The 14,488-nt window shown below is 41.4% G+C and overlaps 1 protein-coding gene and 1 pseudogene across 1 annotated transcript in view; both read left to right on the top strand.

The window, feature by feature from the left end:
* Positions 1–14,488, top strand: part of Nipal2 (NIPA like domain containing 2) — an 85,391-nt gene that overhangs the window by 23,527 nt on the left and 47,376 nt on the right. The window contains exons 2-3 of the mRNA XM_028766694.1: positions 137–205; positions 1,667–1,838. Coding sequence (XP_028622527.1) covers positions 137–205; positions 1,667–1,838 — 241 coding nt within the window. The remainder of the gene's footprint in view (positions 1–136; positions 206–1,666; positions 1,839–14,488) is intronic.
* LOC114620600 overlaps positions 3,780–14,488 on the top strand; it is a 13,559-nt pseudogene continuing 2,850 nt past the window's right edge.

The following is a 14,488-nucleotide window of genomic DNA, read 5'->3' as shown; positions in this document are numbered from 1 at the left end:
CCCCACCCTGCCCCGCCCCGCCCCACCCTTCCATACTCACCCCTCCCCATCCTGCCCCACTCCACCCCACCCTGGCCTGCTGCCATCCATCTTACAAGCACTAATGTCATTTAAAAATATATATTTCCTTTTACAGATTCACCTTTTTGGAGTTCTGCTGGCCATTTTAGGAAACCTGGTTATCAGCATTTCCCTAAATATCCAGGTAAGTAAAACTCTACTTTTCTGACTATAGAATCTAGGAATACCTGTCACAGATTAGGGCATGTTCCTTTCTGCAGCAGTTTCACCCATTAAAAACAGAAGAAAAATAATAAAAAAACATATTTTGTGATCTAACTGTGGAATGCAGGTCTTGAAGAAAGTAGGGTATGTGGTAAACTGATCTGAGCCTAGAAGAGCTGATGGTGGTGAAGTAAAAACTCAGTAAATGTTAACTTCAGACGGAAGCATGAATTCAGTCCAAATTGTAAATCATTTAATGAGCCAGTTTGAAACAGAATCAAATATAGTTTCTAAAACTACAGAATTAAAATAGATCTGAACATTAAAATATCTCCTTGAAAATTTGTTATAGTATGCATTGAAAATGTTTTCTTCTACAGTGCTCTGTGTTTTAATTTTATTCATATTTTATACACATTTTAATACACTGAAATATTTGCTTTCTCACCCACAAACAGTGTACCATACTTAGAAAGGCCTCCCTTGTCCAGTCTGCTGCTGCTGCTGCTTTCTGGCACTAGGGATTAAGTTAGGACCCTATGCACACTGGGTAAGTGCTACACCGCTGAGCTCCAGATGCAGCCGTAAGAATTCTTCTAGCTTTCTATCTGTAAGATAATCTGGACCAGTTCACTAGTCTTATAAGGAAATATGCTCAGTTATCATAAAACCTAGGGGAAATGCACTGAATGAGTCCCTCAGAAATTCACTGGTTTGCTTTGTTTGGCAGTGCTGGGGGTGAAACTCAGAGCCATGTGGGGGCTTGTGAGGGTCTCTATCACTGAACTATACCCGAGCACATCGTATTCATAGTTTAAATACAAAGAAATATTCAAACCAGATATGAATGAGTTCGCTGGCCACAATCCCCAACAACTTGCTGTATTAACTGTGGTAGATGCTTCAACTCCTTCCTCAGAGTCCCTTCTAAACACGTTCTTTAATACTTCAGTGCCTTTACTTTGTGTTCTTTTGGAATCTGGAACTATTTTAAATTGTAAAAGACCTGTTTTGGCATAGTGTTCTAAAACACCTCTTACCTCCATAAGATAATAAAAATTTTAAAGTTGTAAGGCAAAAAAATAAAAAAAGTGTATAAAAGACCCTCCAGACTATAGAATGCTATAGAATTCTGCTATTCATATACTTGGGACCAAAACAAAGCCTTAATAGTTTGCAAATTAAATTAGAAAGCTCTGATGTAAATTTGTAAGATCTAAACTTTCAAAGCACGTGGGGTTTGGTTGTGCATGCCTTTAATTCTAGCACTTAGGAGGCAGAGGCAGAGGAATCTCTGAAAATTTTGAGACCAGCTTGGTCTACATAACAAGTCCCATGCCAACCAGGGCTACATGGTGAGAGACTCAAAAATAAATCAAATTTGACAGCAAGTTTTAATTGGATGGATATGTTTTCTATTTATATTCTGATTTGCTTCTAGAAATATTCTCATCTTCATTTGGCCCAGAAAGAGCACCCGAAGCCATACTTCAAGAGTGTGCTTTGGCTGACTGGAGTCCTGCTGATGGCCATAGGAGAGACAGGCAACTTCGCAGCCTACGGGGTTGCTCCGATCACTCTGGTCGCACCACTGGGCTGCATGTCAGTTACAGGTGGGTCATCATCCCGATGTTGGCAAATTAAATGTCCACAAGTTAGAAGACTTGATTTTAAAATGTAGCAGATGATCTCTTTCTTAGTCCTGAGCATGTTGACATAGGATTCCAGTTCTAATCCGTTATGTCCCGCCAGAGCACCACGCTAACCACATAGAAATGTGTTCTATAGCTTTTCCATTTACACCTAAAGGTAATAGTCTCAGCATGAAAGTCTTAATAAGTTCAATTTTTGTCACTTTAAATGTTATACTGGTTTTGCTTTGTTTCATTTTGTTTCAAGACAGGGTTTCTCAGTGTATCCCTGGCTGTCCTGGAACTTGCTCTTCAGACCAGCTGGTCTTGAATTCAAAGAGATCCGCCTGCTTCTGCCTCCCGGGTACTAGGATTGAAGGCGTGCACCGCTACTGCCTGGCATTATACTATGTTCGTGATCACTTATGGATTATCTAAAAACATTTATAGTGCAATTATATTTTGTTTTTCTGTTAAGTTGACAATACATATAGTTGGGTCACTGATGTCTGATCACGAAGCCATTTTTTAGCCCATCTTTGACATTAAAAATTAAATGTGAATTATTCTCAATTACCATAAGAATGTACAGTTTTATAGTAATGTCACATTTATCCCCTTTTAAAATTCACATGACTAAGAGACATGTATTTAGAGATGAGTAAAATGAGGTGTTTTTTTTTAAAGCACAAAAGTTACTGCTAACAAGAAGGATAAATGCTATAAGCCTTGTTAAAAGCTCATAAAACATCTTTTGAGTTTTATTCTTTATCTGCTGCTATGGAGACAGCATATTTCTAAATTTCTGTGAATTTAGAATCTTCACTGAAATAGAAACAACTTGGTAGTCTTTGTGAATGACTAGAACAAGCCCAAGTTTCTTATTTCTTCAAAGCATGATCTGGCACTCACAAGAAAGTGTAGCTTAAACTGAAATAACATATATTCAGACAGAATTCCATTTTATTTTAGAAGCCTCTCCTTTCCTTAAAACTTTTAAAATATTTAAGATTATATTATAGTAAATCATAATATAGTAAATATATAGTAAATAAAACTATAGTTTAGTAAGGTTACATTATAGTAAATATATAGAAATAAAGAATACTTATTTCACTTTCTAGAAGTTGTTGAACCTGCACATTGGGGCTGAGGAGATGGGCCTGCGGGGAAAGTACGCATCTACTTTCCAAGCGTGAGAGCCTGAGTTTGAATCCTCAGAACCCTTGTAGAAGCAAGGTAGACTGGCACCTGGCCTGCAAGCTCAGCTCATTGGGACAGAGACAAGTAGATGCCAAGGACTCACTGGCTAGCCTGTCTAGCTGAAACATGAACCCCAGGTCTAGTGAGGGTCTTCGTCATAAGAAAATAAGGTGGACAGTGGTAGAGGAAGACACTTCATTGTCCACAGGCCTCCACACATGTAACACCACACATGTGTCACACATGCATACACCATATGTATATGCACATATAAAAGAATCCACATACTGATACTATACTGAAGAGGCACAGCTTATACAACCACTTACCATTTTTGCCATCCCAATAAAATAAGCTGGGTATGTCTTCTACTTTATTGAATATAATACGTCCATAGATAGCCTATCCTTTTTTTTCTCAGTATCTGAGAATAACAGTAAGAGTTCTCGCTGGGTTGTCAACATGGGGCATGGATCCTTGTGGTTTTCTGAAGTGCAGTGCTTCTCTTCAGGTTGTACATCTTGCTGTCTTTCCTTTTGTTCCTTTCTGTTTTATACTCTCTTTCCATGAGGGAAGAGTGTGTAGGCAGCACCCGTGGACACCGGGGGGGGGGGGGGGGGGCTGTGCACCGCATTGGAGACCCAGGGGAGGGCTGTGCACTGCATTGTACTGACTCTGTTCATGTATGTTCTCCTGGCTTTTGGGAAGTTGTAGTAGAGCATGGCTAAGGTGAGAATTCTCAAGTCGCCAGACCTGGGCAGGGAGAACATCAACGACAGTCAAGGAGGCATGAACCCGATTGTGTCACGGTGCTTGCTCAAAGCTCCCATTAGTAACTAGGAACTCAAGTTTTCCACCCTGCCACTCAGTGTATCCCTTCCCGAGCCCCTGCTCCACTCGATCCCTCTGCCTGGATGATGACTTCTTCAAAAGGTGAAGCCTAATCTTTTGCCTGCTTAGTCTCGGTGCTTGTACTGGAGATTATTTTCAGCCACCTCCTTTCTGACCATTTAAAAATATCCAAAGAAGGGAGTTTACAGCCTCAGAAACACATCGTGTCTTCCTCTACAACAGTCATACACAGCAGTAATGCTCATAAACACTGATCCACCCTCTCCAGCTGCGAGGGAAGTGTGTGGATGGTAGGGGCTGCAACGGAAGCAAGATTCCCCCGAACAACAGCCCATGATGCCAGAGACGTCAGGTGTGGAAGAGAAACAGCTCTCAAAACAAATAGCTGTGTCAGCAGACAGGCAGGAAGGCGGTTCCAGACTTTTCTCAGCTGAGGTTTCCTCACTTTTTCTTCTTGAGAACTTTAGGAAAGAAATGAAACTTCCCTTTGAATTTGAAAAAAAAGATACCATATGCTATCATTTTACTTTATAGTATTATATTATATTATATTATATTATATTATATTATATTATATTATATTATATTATATACAATAGTATATACTTTATAGTTATACTTTATTATTTTTCTTCTGGCTTTTGCCTTTAAATTTGTGTGTCTGAGTGCATGTGCGCGCACACGTGTACACACGTGCATGTGTGTGTGTGTGTGTGTGTGTGTACATTGTGGTGCATTTATAGACCTGTCCCTGGAAGAAGAGAACTCACCCCTGCAGGCTGTCCTCTGACTGCCATACATATATAAATAAATAAATGTAAATGAAAGTTTTGTAGAGATTTCATAATCACACAGGTATCTGAAGTTTGGGAGATAGACAATTCCATGGGGTTTAAGCCATTGTGTGTCTTCAGAGGTCGATCAGTAAACAAGAACCTGAGGGCCACAGGCACCTTTCTGAGGAGCGTCTTTAAAAACAGTAGTTTCTGCAGAAACCTCTTTAGGTGACACTCACAAGTACCCCAGGCCTTCTGGAGACTCAGCCTAAATCCCGCCACCCCCGCCACCCCCACCAGCCCCGCTATGCCAAGGTGTAGAGACACAGCAGTGGGGAACAGCCTTCGTGCTCTGGGGGCTGTGTGCCCAGGGCCCTGTGTCCCTTTCATTCTCCACAGACAATCCAGTTCCTAATGCTTGTTCTGACTACAGCACTAGCTGTGCTGCGGTGTAATTAATTCTAAATGTCTGTCTGTTTTTGTGCTTCTCTAGGCTGGCTAGTGCTCCCATAAAGGAGCCAGTAGGAGGTCATGCACAGCTCTGGGGACACACTCCCAGCATGGACTTCACTCCTGCCCCGGCCAGCTCTGCATCCTCATGCATGTAGTTTAAACCATGTTTATTCCTCAGATCAGTAGCCTGTCAAATGGCAAGAAAAGTAGTTGCTCTTTCAGAGGGGCTCATGGAAACCTGTAAAACTGAGTGACCTTAGAGTACCGGCTGACCTGCAGCACGGGCTGCTGTCACTGTCTTATGAGGACCATCCTCCCTGCATAGGAACAAAGTGCAGTGTTCTCTGTTGGGGGAATGCTTTGCATTGTTCTTGTCCATGCAGTGGTTAATTTGCAGGGAGCAGAAAGTAGAATCCTCTCAGCTCATTTGTTCATCCATGAAGCAGCAATTACCCTTCAACTCCTCCACACTTTCCCTGTGAGCATACTGTCAAACTCCAGAATTTCTAAATAACAAACCAAGACAAAGCACGCTTTCTAAAACACATACAGGACCTGCATGGTGGCGCACACCTATAATATAACAGTGGGGAGACTGAGGCAGGAGGTTTGCCACTAACTCAAGGCTGACCTGGACTATGTGGTAAGAACCAGACCAGCCATTGCTACATACTAAGACCCTTTCTGGATAAATAAAAGGCACTCCTCCCCAAGGCTCAAGGACTATCTTGGAAGAGGGAGCAGAAAGATTTTAAGTCAAAGGTTAAAGAGAACCAGAGATAACCAGTGTAAAATGGCATCTTCTAGGCATGATAGTACTGCTCCGGTCATGAACTCATAGCACCTGTGACTGCCTATGCAGCACCTGCACAGATGAAGCCAGTTATCACTGGAGTGTGGCAGGGAGGGAGGAAGTGAGCAATGGCCTGACTCACGCTTGCCTTCCACCGGGTTCACAGTGACCCAAGTGTCTGGTTCTCCAGTCAACTGAGACCCAGGAACCTCATACAACATGACCTGCAGAGCTGTTCTGGATGTAATGATAAACTGATGAAATGGACAGCAGTTCCTTTTTTAAAAAATATATTCCTTTATTTTTAATTTTAAGATTTATTTATAAAGGGAGGATATGGCTATGTACATGTGAGAGAAGGTGCCTACAGAGGGTAGAGTCATCAGATGTCCTGAAGCTGGAATTACAGATGGTTGTAAGCACACGCACACGTGCGCACACACACACACACACACACACGTGCACACCATGGACATGGGTGGGAACAAAACTCAGGCCCTCTGCAAGAATAGTACATACTCTTAGCTGCCATTTCTCCAACCTAAGATTTCAATTTATGATGTTGCATAGTTAATCAGTTCACTGGGAGATGCTCAAGAATATTCACCCTGTGAATACTTCGAAGTTCCTAAGCCTATTCCAAAGAGGATGAATGAGACCATTCCTGCATCTACAAAATATGGCCTTACACTTAATTGTTGTCCATTTTATACCTTTATAAGTAAGTTTGATGCTATAAATAGATATAGAGATGGTTAAAAATAAGGAAGTTATCTACAGCCCAGAAATTGAGGCTATGTGGGATTAAGGAGATTCATGGGGAATCTCACTCAGTATAAAGTCAATTAATCCAAGAGCAGCTAGCAGGAGGGTACAGGAGGAGACTGGCTCCAGGCTGCAGAGAGGCAGTGGGTAGGAAGCACCAGTGATACTTTTCAGTTCCATCCTTACAGGCACACTGATTTCAAGCCTAAGAGAGAGGTTGTTTAACAAATATTGTGGGTGAAACACAGTTCAAGGTAAGAAATGAACACTGGATAAGTATCCACCTTGTCAGTCTGTATGAGTCACATGAACACCATTCTTAATCACGGCTACGGTGAACAGGAGTAGGAAATAGATTGAATTTGGAAGTGATTAGATGGAATCAAATATTTGGAATTTCGTATTGAACAAAGCAAGTAGTACCAGCAAGCTCTCATTGGCCCAGAATACTTTCCTCAGAAATTAAAACCAACTACCCTGTTGCCTGACTGTTTAGATTAAGAAAGGAACTAATAGACAGGCTGGTGAGAGTCAGGCCTGTGCCTGATCCCCTCCCTCTGCATATCTAATAAGCTAGCTTTTGTAACCCTGGTCGTGGGATTGCTGTTGTTCATGCGTCCTCTGGCACTGTCAAAAAACCCTAACTGAACTGTATCTGCAGTCCATTAGATGATGGTCAGAGTGCAGCCTGCAGCTTTCCTGGGGTCTCTTGAAATTCCAGAGAAGTCATGTCAAGCAGAAACTTCGGTCTCCAAGATTTTTATTAGAAACAAATGAGAGGAAACGCAAGCAGACCATGAGCAAGTGGCACGTAGTCTTATTCAAACCTTGATGCCACAGAGTCTGCATCCCTGGGAGCAACAAGCTTCGTGCTGATGTGACTGACTCACTGTAGCCCAAAAATGTCTGTGACAGCTGTCTGCAACAGCATTGCACATGCATATTGGTTTTAGTGCTGAAAATATGCAGAAAATACCTCTTTTCCACATGGCTTGCATTTTTTTCTTCAGCACATTTGTCCGAAACCCAGCTTATAGAAACCGTGTGGACTAATTTTATGTCTGCTCAAACGTTCTCGAGCAGAAGACATTGCTGAATTTTAAAGCTTTATTTGAAACATGTTTTCCATCCATCTTTGTTTTTTTTTTTTTTTTTTTGAGAATGCCACCAACTATTTCTAGACAAATTACTGACAATGAAGTAATGGCCTATTAAATTTATAATTCAGAATTAATGTTGTCAATGGTGGTATCTTTTTTATTTTTATTTTTTTGGAGGAGGGAGACTTTTCAGGTCATTAATCACCGTTGAGCAACTGTTATGTCTTTGTCATCCCCAATTAATAGAATGGAACTTTTTTCATCAAAGTGAGTTTCTTGACACTCTCGTCCCTGCCAGCACAGATAGAAGGAGGGAAACCTTCTCAGCGTAAGAAAACATCCTTCAAACTGCCACATCCCCAAAGCTTCAAATCCTAACTCCCTGGAATGCATTGCAGCTGACATACTTTTTTGTTTTTTCCTAAAACTTCTACAGCTAGTGGAGATGATAATTGTAAAGCCGTAGCTCAACACAGTTAGAGCCGACTGAGCCTGTGAGCACGCTCACTGTGGCCACCGGGCTGAGGCCTGATTGTGGCTGACAGGGGAGTGTTCTGGTGGTTTGCTTTCAACAGTGCAATAAAGCTACCATAGAGTGGCCAGAAACCACAGCCAGACATTTTCTCCTTAAGTTCTGTTTGTAGCATTATTATGTAAATACATTCTTTTCATGCGTAGAGTTTGAGATATTTTTGACAAAGGAATTTTTATTATTGTTTTGCCTTCTGGTTTCTTGTAGTATCAACATACAGTCTTTCCTATTATCATAGGGTTAAAACAAAAAGTTGAATGTCTTGGTGATGATGAAATTCCCACTTGTAGATTGGGTCAGAGTTTATATATCAGCATTTCCTACACTGGTGCCTATTACTAGAACTGGCCAGCTTTGTATTGTTTGACTCAAACAGTGCTTTTAAGGGACCCGAATTGATGTCCCTACATTTAAAAGTTAGTTAGACCACATCAACAAACTATTCTTTAAAAATCAAGTTTGGAAGCACTGGACTTGCAGTTAGGTTGAATAAGGACTGTATCTTTCATGGGTCTTGTACAGTTTCTCATGGCTACTACTCCTCCCCATCATAGACTAACCACCACCATCACCACAGCCTACATGCCTAGTCACCACTGCCACTGAAGCTCCCTCACCACCGAACACCCCTTCATCACCACAGCCCAACAACACTCCTTGTCTTTTTGTCTTTAGCTATTATCTAACTTGTCCCTATAGCTATTATGATTTATAATTTTCAGCAAAGTGTATGTGTGCATGTGTGCTTGTGTGCATGTGTGCATATGTGCATGTGTGCTTGTGTGCTTGTGTGCATGTGTGCATGTGTGCTTGTGTGCTTGTGTGCATGTGTGCATGTGTGCTTGTGTGCTTGTGTGCATGTGTGCATGTGTGCATGTGTGCATGTGTGCATGTGAGTGTGTTTAACTTTTAGGTTATGTTTATCTTTTAAAAATAGTGGACATAGGTTGGGGCAGAGTAACTGCCTATCTACCACACATGAGGTCCTGGTTTTCCTGGCACCACCAAACTAAAAGTGAAAATAAAGGGTTAAATTGGAGTAAAATAAGTAAAAGTGACCAAATCATTAAAAATTAGGCCTGCCATGCATGTCTGAGAAGTTGTGATGTTTCTTACTTTAACTTTTTAGTTCACAAACATTATTTGGGACAGAAATAGTTAAAACTGCAAGAATGCGCACATCTTAGAGTTACACATTTTAAACAGAACAATCATTTATCTACTCCTTTTTATTTTTTTTTAGATTTCTTGATTTTTATTTCATGTATATGAGTGTTTGCCTGCATATATGTACGTACACCACAAAGGAACCTACAGTCCAGAAAGATCAGAATCCCATAACAGTTACAGAGCACTGTGAGCCACATGGACATGCTGGGAGCTGGACCCAGGTCCCCTCCATAGCGCCGAGTGCTTTCCATCACCGAGCCATCTCTCCAGCCCCTAGTTCATCTCTTATTATAAAAACACAGAGATCTAAACTAATGCGTTAAAATCTGCCTTTGAAGTTAACTGTTAATGAAGGTTTGTGCTTGATTATGAAATAAACCCAAATCAAACTTCATACAACCTGTTACTCTGTCTCTCTCTCTCCCTCTCTTTCTTCCCTTCTCCTCCTGTTCCCCCTCTCTTTCTCACCCTCACCTTCTCATCCTGACTTTTTCTGAATCTTAGAACACAGCTCTTGACCACATTACACTAAATAACTCTTCCTTGGTAATAGCCAGTCTTGCACTGACCTCTATACTGAGTGATTTCAGAGAAGAACCTAGGAGTTGACTTCTCCATAAATCAGGAAACCCAATACCTGCTGTGCACGTACCTACTTCTGAGACTGGCTCTTCAGCATCTAAGATTTGACTAAAGCCACCAAAAGTGTGCTTGGCCTGCATCTGTGTGTGTATGTGTGTGTCAGTTGACTCATGTCAACCTTGAGCAGAATGAATCTCCATTCTAATTGCTAACCTGAGTGATTCACAATGGTCAAAAGAAAGCATCATGACTCACAGATAAATGTTACATTATAATCCTTGCTAAGAGCCTGCCTGACCAAAGAGCATTGGAATTTCAAGGCTAAGCAAACACATAAACTGCCCTTGGATGCACTATTTTGTGTTAATAGAAGATTTCATATCCTTTCTCCTTATGGATAATTTTCATATCCTTTCTCCTTATGGATAATATCCTTGATCATGCCTTTTGCTCTACCATAGCTCCTATAAAAACAGTTTATGTTTTGGTATATTTAATCACTTAAAATTAATTTTTAATAATTAAATTACCTGTTTAATTAATGAACAATAATGGTATATCTTCACAAAGTATGGTGTGATGTTTTGTGGAATGATCAATAGTCAACATATAGGTCAGCTCACCAACGTATTTTGTTAGGAACATTTAAGATCTATTTAACCATTTAAAATATGCAGTGCATATTGTTAACTGTGACTACTATATCATCCAAAAGAACACTAAAATATATTCCTCCTAGCTAATGGAAAATTGTGTTCATGTGACTTTCTTAAAAATTGTGATTCTGTGCGTTTCTCTGGAGTCTCTGTGTGACAGTGTGTGATGAGCTGTCCCTCCCCAACTCTCCTCTCCCTCATTTATAAAGGATAGTGATGCCTGCCTCCTTGGAGTAATTATTCCATGTAAAATTCTCCACGGAATAGTCACTCCTGACATGGAGATATGGCTTAGTTAAGACCCATACTGCTCTTGCAGAGGACCCAAGGTCAGTGCCCAACACTCACACTGGGCAACTCACAACTGTTACCTGCAACTCCAGCTGCAGAGGGATCCAAGACCTCTGGTGTCCAAGGACACCTGTGCCCATGCACATAGCCCCTTCACACACACACATACATGCATACACACATATACATAATTTTAAAATATTACAAGTAAATCTTTATGAAAAGGAATAATCATTATTATCTATATAGTTTACATAATAATTATATATGATAATTTTATTTTTTAAAATATCACAATGTAAATGTTTTTCTTATCACTGTAATTTTCCATCATAATTTTTATTGGTTGTCCAGTACTGCTGACTCCTTATACTGTTCTAGTTTTCCACTATGGAAAAGTAATGTTGTAATGATAGGTTAGGATTCTTTTCAGTTTATTTAATCACTGCCTTAAGACAGATTTCCAGAAATATATACAAAGAACTCAAGAAGTTAGACTCCAGAGAATCAAATAACCCTATTAAAAAATGGGGTACAGAGCTAAACAAAGAATTCTCAATTGAGGGAACTTGAATGGCCGAGAAGCACCTAAAGAAATGTTCAACATCCTTAGTCATCAGGGAAATGCAAATCAAAACAACCCTGAGATTCCACCTCACACCAGTCAGAATGGCTAAGATCAAAAACTCAGGTGACAGCAGATGCTGGTGAGGATGTGGAGAAAGAAGAACATGCTTCCATTGTTGGTGGGATTGCAAGCTGATACAACCACTCTGGAAATCAGTCTGGCAGTTCCTCAGAAAATTGGACATAGCATTACCTGAGGACTCAGCTATACCATTCCTGGGCATATACCCAGAAGATGCTCCAACATATAACAAGGACACATGCTCCACTATGTTCATAGCAGCCTTATTTATAATAGCCAGAAGCTGGAAAGAACCCAGATCTCCTTCAACAGAAGAATGGATACAGACAATATGGTACATTTGCATAATGGAGTACTACTCAGCTATTAAAAACAATGACTTCATGAAATTCTTAGGCAAATGTATGGAACTAGAAAATATCATCCTGAATAAGGTAACCCAATCACAAAAGAACACCCATGGTATGTACTCACTAATAGTGGATATTAGCCCAAAAACCTTAGAATACCCAAGATACAATTCACAGACCACATGAAGCTCAAGAAGGAAGAGCAAATTGTGGATGCTTTAGTCCTTCTTAGAAGGGAAAACAAAATACTCACTGGAGGAAATACGGAGACAAAGGGTGGAGTAGAGACTGAAGGAGGGGCCATTCAGAGACTGCTCCATCTGAGAATCCATCCCATATACAGTCACCAAACACAGACACTATTGTGGATGCCAAGAAGTGCATGCTGACAGGAGCCTGATATAGCTGTCTCCTGAGAGGTTCTGCCAGAGCCCAACAAATAGAGGCGGATACTCGCAGCCAACCATTGGACTGAGCATAGGGTCCCCAATGGAGGAGTTAGTGGAAGGGCTGAAGGGGTTTGCAACCTCATAGGAAGAACAACAATATCAACCAACCAGACCCGTGCCCTGCTTCCCCCCCCCTACACACACACACACACCAAGCTTCCAGAGACTAAACCACCAAACAAAGAGTACACATGGAGTAACCCATGGCTCCAGCTGCATATGTAGCAAAGGATGGCCTTGTGGAGCATCAATGAGAGGAGAGGCCCTTGGTCCTGTGAAGGCTCAATGCCCCAGTGTAGGGGAGTGCCAGAGTGGGGAGGCGGGAGTGGGTGGGGGGTAGGGGAACACCCTCATAAAAGCAGGAGGAGAAAGAATGGGATAGGGGCTTTCTGGAGGGGAAACCAGGAAAGGAGATAACATTTGAAATGTAAATAAAGAAAATATTCAATAAAAGAAAGTTGAAAAAAAGAGACAGATTTCCAGATACAGGTCAAAGAATCTGAATAGTTCAATGTTCACAAATGGTTATGAGAGCACTCTCTATACAGATTCTGTTAATCTCTGCAACAGGCATGGTGTAGAAGGGTAATGTATCCACTGCTTCCCTCAGCACTGAATCTTACCTGTGGGGAACAGTACCTGCTTCCGCTCACCCTTAGCACTTGCTTTGTCTTACCTTTCTGTTATTGTGACTGGCAAATTTGGACATTTCCCTGTGCTGATCTGCTCTGGGTTATGAATTGTTCATATTTGTGGCCATTTATATACTATTAAGTAGTAAGCACGAGTGTCTTTTCCTACTTGTGAATCTCCTGAACCATCTGTTAGTAAGAGAAAGGTGGTTGGTGTATCTGCCCCTGGAACTCCCAGTCACACCTTCACCACAGACCCCAGTTATCACAGAAAGCAGGTAGCCTGTCTCTTGGTTTTCCCTCACATTTGAGAAGTGACATTTAAAAAGCACAAGAGACAGGGTTTCATCTGTGTGCTGTTAAATTACTGGCAGTTGCATATGTAAACAGAATGGGATCAATGGCTTCATCTCACCAGCCAAGAAGAGAAGGTAAGATTTTAGCTTGTGTGCACTACCACAGCTTGGCAGAAACCAAGCTAGAACCCAGTGTCTACCCTCAACCCAGTGCCCAGTGGTCCTCTGCAGCCCTATAGCCCAGAGCTCACCAACAGAACTTCTAGTGTTCACCCTCAGTGACATTTTAAACAACCAAAGAACAGGGGTGGTTTTCAGGGTCTGATTGTCTTTACTCTGCCTCATGAGCCAGATTCACACTTTCTAACTGTGACTTTCCTTAAGCATGATGAGTTGAGGAGCTGAAGACAGCTCAGCTCAGCTCGGCTTGGCTCGGCTCGGCTCAGGCCCCTTTTACAAACTTTATATTCAGCCCCTAAGATAAGATGATCCTATGAAGAGCTGCAGCAACACATCCACTGACAGGAGTTGATAAGCTTGGAGGGAAGAGGCAACCGATTCTGTAAACATTTCCTACTTGCCAAGAATAGCAGTTCATTGACTTTCAACACTGAGTTTTACTTGGGAAAATCATCTGTCTGAATGGTGAGCATTATTAGCTCTCTGCAACTATTGAGTGCCTAGAAAGCATATATTTTATCCTGGTTTTCCTTATACTCCTTTTTTTTTTTCTGCAAAGTATCTAGTAATTAATCAGCAACCTCTATGAGTATTCTCTGTGTCTTGGAGGGTTAAGTAGCAAAGAAGTCACCAGCTTCTACTCAAGCAAGCATCTAACCGTAAATGTGCTGAAGGAAAGCCTCAGTCCAAGTTGTCATTAGTTACAACTAGCACAGACCTGCAGGTGTGCTGTCTGAATGGTTACACCTGGCATAGACCTGCAGGTGTGCTGTCTGGATGGTTACACCTGGCATAGACATGCAGGTGTGCTGTCTGGATGGTTACACTGGCACAGACCTGCAGGTGTGCTGTCTGAATGGTTACACCTGGCATAGACCTGCAGGTGTGCTGTCTGGATGGTTA

The sequence above is a fragment of the Grammomys surdaster genome, unplaced genomic scaffold (assembly GCF_004785775.1).
Source record: "Grammomys surdaster isolate TR1022 unplaced genomic scaffold, NIH_TR_1.0 63, whole genome shotgun sequence".
Taxonomy (NCBI): Eukaryota; Metazoa; Chordata; class Mammalia; order Rodentia; family Muridae; genus Grammomys; species Grammomys surdaster.
This window is presented reverse-complemented; position numbering and strand designations above follow the sequence as displayed.